The sequence below is a fragment of the Amblyraja radiata genome, chromosome 23, assembly GCF_010909765.2.
Source record: "Amblyraja radiata isolate CabotCenter1 chromosome 23, sAmbRad1.1.pri, whole genome shotgun sequence".
In the NCBI taxonomy this organism is placed as follows: domain Eukaryota; kingdom Metazoa; phylum Chordata; class Chondrichthyes; order Rajiformes; family Rajidae; genus Amblyraja; species Amblyraja radiata.
Window position 1 is genome coordinate 10,042,575 of NC_045978.1, and position 16,883 is coordinate 10,059,457.

Sequence of the window (16,883 nt, forward strand, 5' to 3'; positions counted from 1 at the left end):
CAATACAGCTCACCCCATCCATGACACACTGGTCAATCTGAGGAGTACCTCTGACTCTTGACGACACTTCTTCCCACCCTGCTTCCTGCAAAGACTATCCCCTACGCCCAAGTCCTCCGTCTATGCCGCAACTGCGCCCAAGATGAGGTGTTCCATACTAGAACATCCGAGATGTCCTAATTCTTTAGGGAACTGGGGTTCCCCTCTCCCATTATAAATGAGGCCCTCACTCGTGTCTCCTCGGTACCCCGCAGCTCCGCCCTGGCTCCCCCTCCTCCTAGTCGTAACAGAGACAGTCTCCCTAGTCTTTACCTTCCACCCCAACAGCCGTTGCATTCAACACATAATTCTCCGAAATCTCTGCCACCTCCAATGGGATTCCACCACTAGCCACATTTTCCCATCTCCACTCCTCTCTTCCTTCTGCAGAGACCGTTCCCTCTGCAACTCCCTGGTTAACTCATCCCTTCCCACCCAAACCACCTCCTCCCCAGGTACCTTCCGCTGCAAACCTATACCTACACAGACGATGCAACACTATACCTACTCCCTCGACTATCCAGAGACCCCTACAGTCATCTCATGCTGGACAGAGGTTCACTTGCACCTCCTCCAAACTCATCTACCGTATCTGTTGTTCGAGATAGAGACTCTTACACATCGGCGAGACCAAACGCAGACTGGGCGATCATTTCGCGGAACACCTTCGCTCAGCCCGAGTGAACCAATCTGATCTCCCAGTTGCTGGACACTTTAATTCTCCTTCCCAATCCTACACAGACCTTTCTGTCCTCTGTCTCCTCCATTGTCAGATTGCGGCTAAATGTAAATTGGAGGAACAGCATCTCATATTTCACTTGGGCAGCTTACAGCCCAGTGGTATAAATATTGATTTCTCTCACTTCGGCCCCGGCATTCCCTCTCGATCCCTCCCCCACTCGATCCCTCTCCAACTTCTCATTGTCACCCTACAAACAGCTTACAATGGTCTGTTCCCTTTATCATTACTTTTTTGCAAAAATTTCATTCATTGTTCTTTATCTCTCCACATCACTGTCCATATCTTTCATTTCCCTTATCCCTAACCAGTCTGAAGAAGGGTCTCAAACAAGAGAAGGGATATTACCCCAGAGGACCACATGAGTTGCAAAGGAGCAAAGGAGTTTTACTTCAGAGACAGCATGGTAACTGGCCCTTTGGCACACCAAGTCCATGCCAACCATCGATCATATTAGTTCATTGTTATCCCAGTTTCTCATCCACTCTCTACACACGGGGAACAATTTACAGAAATCTGCACACTTTTGGTGTGTGGGGAAAACTGGAGCACCCAGAGAAAACTCATGCAGTCACAGGAAGAACATGCAAACTCCACATCAACCTTAATCAAGTTAACAATCTTTTTCTCAATGTCAGCAAGACAATCGAGATAGTGATCGACTTCAGGAAGCGAAGCGGTACACATAGCCCAGTTTGCATTGACAGCACTGAAGTAGAGATGGTAGAAAACGTCAAATTCCTAGGAGTCAATATCACCAACAACATCTCTTGGACCACCCATATTGAAGCAGCGACTAAGAAAGCACATCATGCCTCTACTTCCTTGGAAGCCTTAGGAAGTTCAGCATGTTCCCTACAACTCTCACCAATTTCTATAGATGCAACATAGAAAGCATTTAATCAGGATGCGTCACAGCTTGGTTGGGGGAACAGCTCCATCCAAGGCCGCAAGAATTTGCAGCGAATTGTGGACGCCGCCCAGACCATCGCACAAAATAATCTCCCTTCTATTGACTCAATTTATACCGCATGCTGCCTCAGCAAGGCCAGCAGCATAATCAAGGACGAGTCGCACCCTGGCCACTCCCACTTCTTCACTCACCCATCAGGCAAAAGGTATGTGTGAATCATCCTACCACAACCAGAGTGCAGTGCTGAACTGCTTTCTACATCATTGGTGACCTTCGGACTATCCTTGATCGGACTTTGCTGGCTTTGCCTTGCACTAAACATTATCATGTATCTGTATATTGTAAATGGCTCGATTGTAATCACGTATTGTCTTTCTGCTGACTGAATAGCACGGAACCATATTTTTTCACTGTACCTCAGTACACGTGACAATAAACTGAACTCGAACACCACCCGAGCTCAGGATCAAACCATAGTCTCTAGCGCTGTGAACGTGGTTTCCAGAGGGCTAGTATGGACATTGGGGCCAAATGGATTCTTGGGGTGGCAGCTCAGTCACTCAAGCCTGATGTGCTGGCAGCTCACTCACGGCTGGTGAGCTGGCAGTTGACACACAGCTATTCCTTGAAATTCCATTTCAAGCAGGGTGCAAGGCCACCAAATTCAAATGCAGTTTCCTACCATTTCAAGCAGGGTGCAAGGCCACCAAATTCAGGTGCAGTTTCCTACCACTTCAAGCAGGGTGCAAGGCCACCAAATTCAAATGGAGTTTCATACCATTTCATGCAGGGTGCAAGGCCAACACATTCAATTGCAGTTTCATACCATTTCAAGCAGGGCGAAACCACCATAAAACCACACAAAACACCACACTCACAGTTCAGTAGACATTCAGTGTGTTCAATTGATTCACAGCTCAGACAGAGTTGTGACCTCTCCCTCCCCCATCTTGCAGAGACTGAACCACACCCACACTTCTGGGTTTTATAATCCCCCCCCGCCCCCTCCATGGCATGATTGACAGGAGAGAGATTCTCAACATTTTTTTAAACACTAATAACACTTTTATTTTTCATTGATGGGAAGAATCCTCTGCACCTGATGAGCGGAGGGGACTGAGTAAGATGGCCAAAAATCACAGCCGTATGTGGTAGCGTTTTATCTAAAATCAATATACAGTGCAAACAGGAAGTTGTCAAGTTTAGACTTTTAATCATTTGCCAGTTCAAACCAACCACCACCAACCATTTGCTGTGCTTCATTTCAAACCAACCACCAACAACCATTTGCTGTGCTTCAATTCAAACCAACCACATTTTCATACCACATTAAGGGCACTCAAGGTCAGTAAAACCACACTCAGTTTAGTAGACACGTGTTCAGTGTTATTCACAGCTCAGACTGAGAGACGTGACCCTCTCGCTTCCCCCATCTTGCAGAGACTGACTGAGGCACTCAAAACTTCCGGGTGTTATAGTCCCTCCAGAAGGGGAGTGGCTTTCAGGAGAGAGAATCTCAACATGTTTTAAACACTAATAACTCTTTTATTTTTCATCGATGGAAAAAAAATCCTCGTTCTGCGCAGCCGAGCGGGGCTCCGAGTAAGATGGCCAAAAATCACAGCCGTAAGTGGCAGTGTTTTTATTTAAATCAATATACAGAACAGGAAGTGGTCAAGATCAGACTTTTAGTAATATAGATTGACATTTGCAGTTGTCCCTTTGTGAAGTTTCAAATTTCATTCACATTTTCCATACAACTTCCAAGCACTGGTTTTGCTACTCAATTGACTTCATGGCCGCTCAGCAGGCAGCTCCAGCACTCGAGTCATCACCTTCGCACCTAGTCACTTTTACTTGCTCCACCCTTTCTACTCACTTGCTTTGCAACTTTTCCCAGATCTGATTAAGTAATTTCTCTGTCAAGTTGATTTTTTTCCCCTCCACAAATTCTACCTATCCTTTGTAGTACCGGCACTTGCTTTTGTTTCAGATTTCCAGCATATGCAGTATTTTGCTTTTGTTGAACCAAAAATATTTATGATGTTCTTACGAGAATGCATATTAACAATTTTACACATGAGGATAAACTCATCCCATAACCAAAAATTACTGGACACATTGCCATTTGATTTCAGGATTTATTTTTTCATTTAAAGTGTAGGCAAATTATAAAATTACAATACTTGTTTTCTGGAACTTAGTTCAAATGCTCATGACATTTAGGATATATAGGGTACATTTGAAGTTAATAACAAACAAAATGCATTGAGGATTAGATTTACACTGCACTATATGGTTTGAACAATAGCTTTTTTTGAGGGGTGTCTTGGTGGAATACAAAAATATGAGAAAGACCCAGTCCTTCAGTCTGCTCTGCCATTCTGTCATTTTCCTGCACCCAAACCCACAATCACTTGCTCCAACATGCAGCAATTTGTCAGTGTCCGTTTCCAATGCAATCAATGACCGAGTCTCATCAGACTACCAACCTTTTAGTGAAGAACTTTCTGATTTTCATCCCAACGGCTGCTTCTTTAATGACTATTACATCTAATTCCATAGCTCTGCACAGTCTGCTGGGGATATTTTCAGTTTTGACAAAGTCACTTCTCAATCAACTCAAACCTCCCATTACATTGAGATAATGGGAGGTTACATTAATGGGACATAATTACATTACGTCCCATGAAATAAATAAAGGTTTGGGACAGGTCCAGTGAAGTATTCGAACTTCACCATTTGTTCAAAGTTAAATTAAACATGATCAGGAAAATAGAAGTCTCAGTGATGAAGCTCAAAACCAGACAAGAAAAAGGCTTTTTTCTTCCATTGACCACAGCTTCCACAAATCATAGCTTATAGTTCTATTCTTGCAATAATAAGTTTTCTTTGGAATAACTATTCATCTGTAGGAAGATTATTCTTAAACTCTTTTTGAAAAAAAGTCAGACATCCAATTGTACCGATTTGTATAAGAGCACGTCACATCCCTTCGCTCCAAATTAGAAATGATTGATAACATGGAAAAATAATAATTCAGGCAAATTGTTAAACACATTTAGCGAGTCACTTTCAATTTCATGCTTTGTAATAAGTGTAAATAAGAAATCCAAGCATTACACAAATTGTATGTTAATTTATACACTGATCTTACAAATCATACAGGAGTTACATGTACATAGTTTTGTTGTATAAATGCACTACTGGTAGCGAATGAGCACCCCAGGGAAGTAGATTAAAAGACAAAAGCATGATTATTAACCAGATTTAGAATGGGTTAGGAATTATTTGAATAATGATGCAATATAAATTTAGTTTAGAACATTTTGCTCAAGCTGAGAGATTGACGAGTTGGCAAAAACTCTTGACGTCATCAAATACTGATCCTGAATACATAAAAATAAAATTGCTTTGCAAAAATGAAAGCAGTTATATTTAATCTTACAAAAGTAGAGATAAACCAGTGCACAATGGAGCTGGCCCTGATCTATTTTATATCTAAGCAAAGACAATGCAAAAAAAAAAAAAAAAAAAAAGGTACATGCGAGAAAACGGGCCATGGCAAGAAAAAAAAGAATAGAAAATGGATGTAATTCAGAGTGGCAGCTGAAATTGTGACTCCGCCACCTCCAAAAAAAGTCTGGAAATACTTTTGGAGGGCTCTTCAGGATGGAGTGGGAAAGAAGGCTGAGTTTGTTGCTAAAACAAGTAAATATAATTGGACTGCACATAATTACTAAACCTAAGAGTAGAGATTCTTTAATCCATATAATGGCAACATTTTAATGATGCAGACTCCAGGTTACTGCAGTGTCGAGCTTCTGACTTTATTTAAATTGGCTGTACTCGTATTAAGAATATCCAACTAAAGAAACAACTTGAACTGCTTGCCCAGTAAAATTTAAATAATATTTAATACAAGATGTTGGATTCACAAATATGAGGTATTATGAATCATTCGATTTGTTATTTGGCAAGTACTTCAAGTCATTCCAACAACTGGTCCTTGAAAATAAAACTTAAATTCAAATCTATGTGTGGAATCTTCTGATTTACATTTTTGATTAAGTGCAAAGAATAGAGTACTCTAGGAAAATACCAATTTGGAGACACAAGAAACATTAATATTACGCCATTTTTCAAAGGGTTAAAATTCTTGCATTTGAAACAACCATAATTATTATAGTTCTGTTCAATTGTTCATTACTACACCCAAACACTTGTGAGTACAACTTTATTTTTATAATATGCAGTTCTGAACTTTATTTAAACATACATTCAAAATAGTTAAATATCTCTGGCAAACAAAATTTAAGGCTTTGTCAGTATTATAGTATACAAAACAAGCAAGCACCAAATGGACACTGCAGGTTTGAGCATTTCCATCCTTAATATTTACCCCTTAAGGTTCCTTTCTTCACACAACCTTATGATTATACCACAGAACATTTCTAATGACTTCATTACTTTTAAATTAAGGTGTACCGCACAGTCTGTATTCATTTGAATGTTAATTTGACCCACAGAATGTTCACTATTCAAATACATTAAAGTTCCTTCAAATTTCTTGTTTCACAAGAGTCCTTTTTGAGTGCTGGGTGTTTCCAGAGTGCAACATTAGAGCGCAGATATGGATTTGGCTGGTGCAATTAGTTGGCAAAAAGGTTAAGAGAGTTAAAATATTGGCGCAAGTTACTTCGTTTTTTGAGTCCACTTCAAATCATCCGCTCTCGGTTTATTCCCAGTTAATCGCTGGATAATGTCCTCTAGAGTTTTCCAGAATCCTATTTTCTCCAGGGGGTTGTTCAGCCAACCTTGAAAAGATACAAAACATTAGGTTTCCAAAAGTTTAAAAATGCCAGTCAGGGGTCGCAGAACGTTTTTGAAAGTGGAGGGGCTGAGCGATCACTCACCACCAGGTACCCGGTGAGGGAGCGGAGCAGAGCGACCGAGACGATGGCACAATTATTATTTTTTGTTGTTGCTCGACCTCCAAAAACTGGGGGATAATACAGGCCATCCCTCAACTAAAAAAGTAAGGGGATATATCCCCTATTTCCTCCCCCCCTTCCCCTTCCTCTCTCTCTACCTCCCTCTAGGGACCAACTCTCTCTCTCTCGGGTCCGACTCTCCCTCCCTTCCTTCCACTCGGCGGCTAATTACAGCACTTCGTTCGCTGCCCCATATGTCGACTGAACCGCGCTGTGATTGGCCATTGAGCGGAGGGGCAGTCTGTTTCCACCACGGTTGGTCGTGGTTTTGCCGCGCTCACTGTGCACTTGTTCTGAGATTCTGGACGTTGGGGGTCCTCAGAAGAGAAAAATATGCATGCGGGCCGGATAATTTTGGGTTATGAAGCATGTCTTGCCAAAAAGAAGTGGAGGGGATGCAGCCCATGATTTCATGAAGTTAGAAATGCAATTAGAATAAAATTTCAAATTACATTTTGCACTACAGCAACCTGGATATATACAAATACATCTCACCACTTGCTTCTCCCAAGAACCCAACCATCACAGAAGCCATCTTCAGCCTCTTTGTACAAAACCATAAACTTACTGAAAACACTACTTTGCAAAGGCAAAGGAATCACACTGCTGGAAACGCTCGACAACAAGGGAGCATTAGATTCAGTATTAAGGAGCCGTGGAAAAACTGCTTTTGATGGGTAACAAGGATGATGCTTATTAAACCCTGCAACAATTCAAGATGGTTGTTTAGCTCTATTTTCTCAAAAGGCCAGCAACGTCTGCAAATGAAAACGCTGTCATATTGAGGACCAATACCAAAGAACTACACAAATGGACGTTTCACAATAACCCACATTTTTTTTGGCAGGCGTAAAGATTAGTCAAGGTCATTGTCCCCACATTTCAACACCATACCAGGCATTTTGTTGAGAATGGAAATACTGCAGTATAAATCAATTTGACCACATTTCTTCTATGGCAGTGAATTGCTGGTGATAGGAGAGCAACAAGCTACGGGTTTTCCTTCTTATTTAAAACACTAGCATACAGCTGGAAGGCGTGGCTGAGCCAGTTGTCCTTGTATTTCTGTGGGCAGAGATTTAACATTTACAACTGATAGACCCGTCACTTCTACTGTATATTAGATGGGAGCCGATGATCGCGTCCTCTCCAATTTCTTCCTTTCCCCCCAATTCCAAGTCAGATTGTAAGACTACAGTACTAATAGAAATGTGACCACAAATACATTGTTCTAAATATATTAGCAATAACATTTAAACAACTCCAATTCCAGGTGCTCACCTGTGGTAATACAGAAGTATGTTTCATGTGGAGATACATGATGAATGCGATGATGTTTTCGTGGTAGAATGATGTGCCAGTCCTGCAAAAGGCAGACCCACAAAGGAAGTCCATAATACGTATGAGACCACTTGTGAATTTGGTTTGTCAGTGTCACAAACAATCCAAGAGAAAATATGTAGCACTGCCAAGAATAAATACCATAGATGGCCTCTGTAAAAATATAAATATAGTTCAATTAAAATCATCTCAGCAAAAAAACAATGGTGAAAGTCAAAGTATTTTGCATGCACCACCCACACTCCATATCACAACACTAATATTCTTCCTTCCCCTTTAAACAGGCTTATTATACCTTTCACCTATATTATGCCTTACACAACTGGTTTGTAGTTAACTACAAATCCTATTAGATGGACAATCAATCAGCTCATTTTTGACATTTGTAACCACTCTCAAAACTTCTGCCTGAGTTATGTGCTCAAGGAGTGCATATTTTGTTCAGATTTATTTGTTCAGAAATAAAAGTACAAACTTTGGTTCAAAAGATAGATACAAAGGATTGGAGTAACTCAGCGGGTCAGGCAGCGTCCCTGGAGAAAATTGATAGGTGACATTTTGGGTCGGGACCTCTCCTTCCCCCCCCCCCCCCCTTCTAGAATCAAAAGATATGCATCTTGACTTAAAAATTCAGCTTTACGATTGGAAAAAAAAAAACATGCCAGGTAAAATTCAATTTGCATTTGGGATAGCTGAAATGTAGTAGAACTGCAAGCCACGCCACCAGCTGAATTCAACTTTGGGAGTATTTATTAGGGTAGTTATTCTCCACCAACTAGACATCCAGTTAATATTTATCCATGGCACCGTTAAACACTGTAGCAATTAAGAAAGATGGTCAAATCAAGAGCTGTAGATTGATGTGAAAAGAATGAGCATACCTGGTCCTATAGAATTTTTCTCCCCTCCCCACAGAAGATGTTGAACAACACTGCTTTCTAAAAAATGTTCAAAATGCTGAGTACTCCACCATGATAGGTCCAACTCAATGCAGTGTTTTTCCAGTTCCACTACTACTACTACTAGCACCACTGTATTCACAATGTACAGTGCCCTCCATAATGTTTGAGATAAATACCCATCATTTATTTATTTGCCTCTGTACTCCACAATTTTAGATTTGTAATAGGGAAAAAAAAAATCACATGTGGTTAAAGTGCACATTGTCAGATTTTAATAAAGGCTATTTTAATGCATTTTGGTTTCACCATGTAGAAATTATAGCCGTGTTTATACATATTCCCCCCATTTCAGGGCACCATAATGTTTGGGACACATGGCTTCACGGGTGTTTGTAATTGCTCAGGTGTGTTTAATTGCCTCCTTAATGCAGGTATAAGAGAGCTCACAGCTCAGTCTTTCCTCCAGTCTTTCCATCGCCTTTGGAAACTTTTATTGCTGTTTATCAACATGAGGACCAAAGCCAAACCTTAGGCTTACCAAAATCAACTGTTTGGAACATCATTAAGAAAAAAGAGAGCACAGGTGAGCTTACTAAACGTAAAGGGACTGGCAAGCCAAGGAAGACCTCCACAGCTGATGACAGAATAATCCCCAAACACCTGTCTGACAGATTAGAAAGACTCTTCAGGAGTCAGATGTGGATTTGTCAATGACATCTGTCTGCAGACGACTTCATGAACAGAAATACACTGCTACACTGCAAGATGTAAACCACTGGTTAGCTGCAAAAATAGCATGGCCAGGTTACAGTTTGTCAAGAAGTACTAAAAAAAAAAGCAACCAGTTCTGGAGAAAGGTCTTGTGGACAGATGAAACGAAGATTAACTTATATCAGAGTGATGGCAAGAGCAAAGTATGGAGGAGAAAAGGAACTGCCCAAGATCCAAAGCATTCCACCTCATCTGTGAAACACGGTGGTGGGAGTGTTATGGCCTGGGCATGTATGGCTGCTGAAGTTACTGGCTCACTTATCATCATTGACGAAACAACTGCTGATGATAGTTGCATAATGATTTCTGAAGTTTATAAACACATCCTATCTGCTCAAGTTAAAACAAATGCCTCAAAACTGATTGGCCGGCGGTTCATTCTACAGCAAGACAATAATCCCAAACATACTGCCAAGGCAACAAAGGAGTTTTTCCAAAGCTAAATCATGGTAAATTCTTCAGTGGCCAAGTCAATCACCTGATCTGAACCCAATTGAGCATGCCTCTTATATGTTGAAGAGAAAACTGAAGGGGACTAGCCCCCAAAACAAACATAAGCTAAAGATGGCTGCAATACAGGCCTGGCAGAGCATCACCAGAGAAGACACCCAACAACTGGTGATGTCCATGAATTGCAGATTTCAAGCATTCATTGCATGTAAAGGATATGCAACAAAATACTAAACATGACTACTTTCATTTACATGACATTGTTATGTCCCAAACATTATAGTGCCCTGAAATGGGGGGACTATGTATGTATAAACACAGCTGTAATTTCTACATGGTGAAACCAAAATATATAAAAATAGCCTTTATTAAAATCTGACAATGTGCATTTTAATCACATGCAATTTTTTCCATTAGAAATCTCAAATTGTGGAGTACAGGCAAATAAATAAATAATGGGTCTTTGTCCCAAACATTAGGGGAGGCACTGTATTTAATACACACCGTAACTGGCATCATGCCATATATTTATTTTCAGTCTTGATCTCTATGCAGCGCCCTCATCGATGGCTAGTATTATTATACCTATCATTTACCCTGTATTCAGTCCAGTATATTGCATTATGACATCACCCAAAGCTTCAAACTTTCACAAATATGACCAACCATTTTAATTAATTCTTCCACTACCTGTGTATCACAGGCTCCCCATTCCATGAAACTGCTTGTTCACTCAGACCTACTTTATACATGGTATTCTGTACGCTCAAGCTAATTTTAATCATTCAAGCATCTACTTTTATATATTCCCTTCCCTCAATGCCCCGTGTCATCAGTGCATTCTAAAAAGGACTTATTATAATAAGGATTGCACAGCAACTTCCTTAATTGTTTTATTTCAAATTCTCCAGTTTAACCAGGAATTCACAACTCTGCCTTTTTTCCCCCTCAAACATGGTCCCTTAAATCAACTCTAAAGCTATAACAAGACGCACTACCTCAAAATTACCCTTGGGTACAAATTTCTTCACTGCCCTGTTCCACCACCCACAACCCAGTCTTGCACAGACCCATAAACTGGTTTTGATACCCACCATTCCACTATGTGGCATTATTTCAGCCATGCCCTTTCATATTACATGTGAAAAGTAATGTTAAACATTGTACATTAACCAAAATAAATGTACATATAAAGAGTCAAAGTAAAAATTATTTTCGTCTTAATGATCTTAAAAGAATAGTAATACAACGGTCGCCCAAAACATTTTTTTTAATTAAAACATTAATTTAAGAAAAAGTGATGAACAAATTTATGCCAAAACCTTAGCATATCCCAAAACTTGTTTAAACTATCAAAATGTTGCACTAATGACAATGCACCTAGTAAATTTTTCACCTCTTACCATAAACCTACGTCTTCTGGTGCTTGATTCCACTACTCGGAGTCAAAGACTGTGCATTTACCCTATATATCCCCCTCATGATCTTATATACACTGTAAAGAGGACCCCACATTTTTCTACACTCCAAGCAATTTAGGCCTAACTGAGCCCAACTCAGCACCTCAAGTTCTGGCAACATTAATGCACCCTTTCCAGCTTAACAACATCCTTCCTATACCAGGGTCACAAAAATTAAATACAATATGTCAAATGCAGCCTCACCAGTGTCTAGTACAATTGTAACATAACATCTATACTCAATGATCAGTCTGAAGAAGGGTTTCGGCCCGAAACGTCGCCTATTTCCTTCGCTCCATAGATGCTGCTGCACCCGCTGAGTTTCTCCAGCATTTCTGTGTACCATCTATACTCAACATCCTGACTGATGAACAGTCAATGTACCAAAAGTCTTCATCCACCCTATCTACCTGCGAGGCCACAGTCAAGGGACTATTACCTGCACTCCTGGATCTGTCTGCTCGGCAATACTCTTCAGGGCCCTGTCAGTCACAGTATAGAGTCCTGCCCTTGTTTGACTTTCCAAAATGAAACACCTTGCACATATCTGCATTAAACTCCATTAACGATTCCTCAACCAATTGCCCAACTGATCAAGTTCCTGCTCTAATGATGGATAACCATCTTTACTATCTATGATACTGCCACCTTAATGTCACCTGCAAACTTACTAATAATGTCTTCCTCATTCTCATCCAAATCATTGATTAAAAACCACAAAACAATAGACAGCATCAATCCCTGAACCACATCATTTGTTACAAATCTCAAGTCAGTAAAACAACTTTCCTTTCATGAAGCTAATTCTCGACCCAGCTAGCTCTCCCTGGATCCCATGTAATCTAACCTTCCAGAGCAGCCTACCAAGCAGAACCTTATCAAAGGCTGCATCGACCATCAATCACGTTCACACTGGTTCCATCACATGTTCAAATTGGTTCCATTATCCCACTTATTAATCTACTCCCCAACTCATTAGGGGGAATTTACAAGGGCCAATGAACCTACAAAATGCACACATCTGTGAGATGAGGGAGGAAACAAGAGTATCCAGAGGATACACACGTGGTCACAGGGAGAACATGCAAACTCCACACTGACAGTCAGGATAGCACACAGATCTCTGGCACTACAGACCTTCTAAGTGCTAAACAGATTAGATCTAGTTGATAGCCATTGAAATGTATTCTCTTAGCTGGGCATGAAACTATAAAAAAGTTGGCACTGGCTTTTGCTCTCTTACTCCCTTTCAAATTTGATGATAAAATCTGTACATTCCCCATGTCTTTCTTAAAATATCACTTCAAATGCATCACCTTCATTGGCAATTAACTACAATAGTCAATTGTTTCATTGAACACCCTGGAGACTTGCTCGAAAATGAAATTAAAAATAAAGTATTAGTGGTATGAATGAATGCTTACTTTACAGGTATGATCTTAGCACAGTCTCAAAAGACAAGCACTTCCTTTTGCCTCATATAGGACAATGCGTGCAGGCCATTTTGCTCCTTGACCTTGTTTCAATATTTCATAGGATCACAACTCATCCACAATCAAACGCCATTGATCCAACTTTCTTACCACCCAAATCAATACCTCGGCATCAAATATTCAGTGTAAAATGAATTAGGCTCAATCACATTGCAGTTGTAGAAAAGTCGGAACATTAGATGAACATACCTGGGGAGAGAGTAAGAAACCTGTATGCCATGTAAGCCAGGGGAACCACAGTCAGCATGCAGTTATCGCCATTTGTTTCTACAAAATCATGTCTTGTTATAGCAGTGGGGTCAATGTGATGTTCTCTGAAAGGTCTAATGAAAGCCTAGAACAGAGAAACATTATTACACACAAAGCAACAATTAGATTTGTATTTAAAAATACGAAAATAAAATTAAAATGCGTGCAATGCAGGTAGCCCTATATTTTAAACGGGAATAATACTATGGTTATCAAAATTTGCATTTACTGGAGTAAGCAATGCAGCAATTTCAGAGACAATAGATGCACAATACTTCTGGAAACTGCTCTACAAGAAACACTGCATTGCCACAAATTGTTCCCTGCAGAGATCCAGCATTAGAAGGTTGCAATATTACAGAGCAGCACAATGACACAGCGGTAGAGTTGCTGCATAACAGCACCAAAAACCCAGGTTTGATCCTGACTCTAGGTGCTGCCTGTACAAAGTTTGTACGTTCTCCCCGTGACCTGTATGAGTTTTCTTTTGGATCTCCAAAGATGTACAGGTTTGTAGGTTAATTGGCTTGGTATAATAGTAAATTGGCCTTTGTGTGTGTGTGTAGGATAGTGTAAGTGCGCAGGGATCGCTGGTCGGCACGGACTCGGTGGGCCGAAGGGCCCAATTTCACGCTGTATCTCTAAACTAAACTACATTAAAAGTACTTATCCATTAAATATCCCAGAAAATATCAGATTGCTATCTGGATGCCAGGGCGAGTCTGCAAAGACAGGATGATGGACAGATGGGACTCGATGCAGACAGCAGAGCTTGAAGGATCATATGTCCACAGAGAGTGCATTACAAGAGGTTGGTGGGAGCAAGTTGAAATAGTCTAATCTAATACAACAAAGGCACAGAAAAATTGGCTGAAGTAAAAAATGCTAAATTCTGAAATGTTACAAAAGTGGAAGCAAGTATTTATGGATATAATATAGGAGAGGTCTAAATACTCAACTCTGGGTCAAGTGTGACAGCATGGTTACTGTAGTCTGGCTCATTTTCAGACAGTCCCTACGGAGAGGCATGGAGTGCAGATCAGGGCAGCCGAGTTTGTGATAGGGATTAAACTGTAGAGATTAAATCTTCCCATCAAAGTGGATGTTGAATAGAATCAGTATATACGGACTGTGGAGGATTCCAAAAAGTAGCAATACTTGATGTCATCAATATACATGCTAAAATCGGCATTTAGATTTAGGAAAAATCACATTGGAGCAGCAAATGGATGAGAAGCATATAGAAACCTAGTAATAATTGATGGGAAATGAGATTGTAGTGTGGGGGCAGTGAAAGAAACCATGCAGGCAAATCTCTTATTATCGTTAAGTCTCCATAGGGTTTTAAAATGTTTTAACAAAATCCTCTGATCCTTGTGTACTGGTTTATTCTGCTCAATTGTTTTATATGGGACAACTTCCATTATCCATTTTGTCTTATTTTTTTCCAATCATGAAGGAAATTAAACTTTGGTTACAATACCTCAGAAAAAAACATTAAACAACATGCTTGGGAGGCTGCAAACAAGCATTTCCTTCACTGCTGATAAGAAAAAATAAATTGCATTTTCTATGGAAATTAAACACTAGGCCGTCAGATTATACACAACAACCAACTTTATCGTCTTGTTTTCACACCTTACTCTTCCTTATCTATGTACCTCCCACTCCCCTGACATCAGTATGAAGAAGGGTCTCGACCCAAAACTTCACCCATTCCTTCTCTCCAGAGATGCTGCCTGTCCCACTGAGTTACTGCCGCTGTTTGTATCGATCTTCGGTTTAATCCAGCATCTGCATTTCCTCCCTACACTAACCAACTTTATATGATCCTTTCTGGCTTTTTCATTCAGAGAAATGCTTAGTTTAAGAAAGCAAGCTACTGTACAACTCAATATCTATACTTCTCTCACCGAATGTGAAAAAACAAACCTTTTGCGTTTAATTTTCAATATTTCTTATACCCATTGTGATCATATGACATCATGATCCAGAACATCTGCAGAAGGCATGTTCTAGATGTTTGAATAATTTGGCACTAATCAATTTTGCTCAAAATCAAATGACCAGTAATGTGATTGAACAGCCAGCAGAATATATCCTTTCAAAAGCCACCAATGTACATTAAGATTCTAGATGCCAACACAACATAAAATTATATACTGATTCTCGTTGATAAACAAGTCAGCTCGTTGTCTACTAATGAAATTGAGGACCTGGTATGATCATTTCCAGTGAATTACAAAGATGATTTGAAGAGTGAAAGCGGTGGGGCAGTCACTCAACCGGCTATTTTTTTGCATAGGCAGAAACCAGAGCTTCACAGAATGGATTAAGTGTAGACTGCAAGCTATTTCCAGCAATGACTAGAAACAACTGGTAGCTGTTCTTGCTGCAGACGCTAAACTGGCTCAAGTCAGTAAGCAAAAACAGCAACCAGCGAATAAGGACCACACCACTGCAGGGCAACATTTTTGATAGGGGCGGTTAAGCGTGCAAACAATGTATCGACTGTCATATTACCAAATTGTTGGAAGTTGACATTTGCACCATCACTGTTTAGATAAAGAATTTAATGTTCTTAAAATAATAAAAGATCACTATGCATAGCATATAAAGCCAAATAGCTATAAAGCTCGTAATCAGAGCATTAGAATAGTGACAAGGCAGTCATCTTTAAGGGGAGACCCAAAAAGCTGAAAGCTTTGCTGTCAATTCACATAGATTGGTGTGTTTGAGAAAGATGCACAACAGCTCAGATTTAGAGTCAGTGCCATTAAGCCCAGTGACAAGCGAGATCAAGATGCATATGAGACCGTTTTGAAAATATTCAGAGTGGAAAAACAACATGGTTGATACCCCGTCTGGATGCAAGACAAATGTTAAGGGTTTAGGTTGCAGAGGAGTTAGGAAAGAAGGATGTTCAGGAGAGAATGTTGCTCTAGCCATGAACATGGCATCTGAAACTGAGCTAACTGAGCAGGGCAAAAATAACATGGTAGAAATATTCAAGTGTTCAGGCATTATTTATGGAGGAAATATTTCACAGAAGCACCTTTCTCATATTAAATGAATAGCTGAGTAATAAGTCAGGAATTTTTAAAATGTTGAAAAACAAATAAGATTTCAGCTACCTTGATGTTTCAGTGAGGCGATTTGAGCTTATTTATCACAATTTCTATTTGTCATTGCTTCCACAAAAAAAGATTCAGCCACAAGGTGCATTTGATTTTGATCCTATTGATATCTTTAGTAATTTCTGTATGTCTATTTATCCACTCTACCCTAGCTAGCAATAAGTTAAGTTTAGATTAGTTTAGTTTAGAGGTACAGCTCGGAAACATGCCCTTCAGCCCACCGAGACCGCACACTAACACTATCCTACACACACTAGGGACAATTGTATATTTATAGCAAGACATTTAACCTACAAACCTGTACATCCTTGGTGTGTGGGAGGAAATTGGAGCACCCGGAGAAAACCCATGCAGGTCACAGGGAGAACGTACAAACTCTGTACAGACAGCACCCG

At 40.1% G+C, this 16,883-nt stretch overlaps 1 protein-coding gene across 2 annotated transcripts in view; it reads right to left on the reverse strand.

The window, feature by feature from the left end:
- LOC116986221 (ubiquitin-conjugating enzyme E2 variant 1-like) overlaps nt 1-16,883 on the reverse strand; it is a 69,185-nt gene that overhangs the window by 39,699 nt on the left and 12,603 nt on the right. The window contains exons 4-6 of one of the 2 annotated variants that reach the window (XM_033041525.1): nt 13,292-13,436; nt 7,967-8,179; nt 4,816-6,508 (exon numbers count right to left, since the gene is read on the reverse strand). In XM_033041525.1, the coding sequence (XP_032897416.1) occupies nt 6,387-6,508; nt 7,967-8,179; nt 13,292-13,436 (480 nt within the window). In that variant the 3' untranslated portion in view covers nt 4,816-6,386. Of the gene's footprint in view, nt 1-4,815; nt 6,509-7,966; nt 8,180-13,291; nt 13,437-16,883 lie in introns of those variants that run through there. The other variant, XM_033041528.1, reaches the window with a different exon arrangement.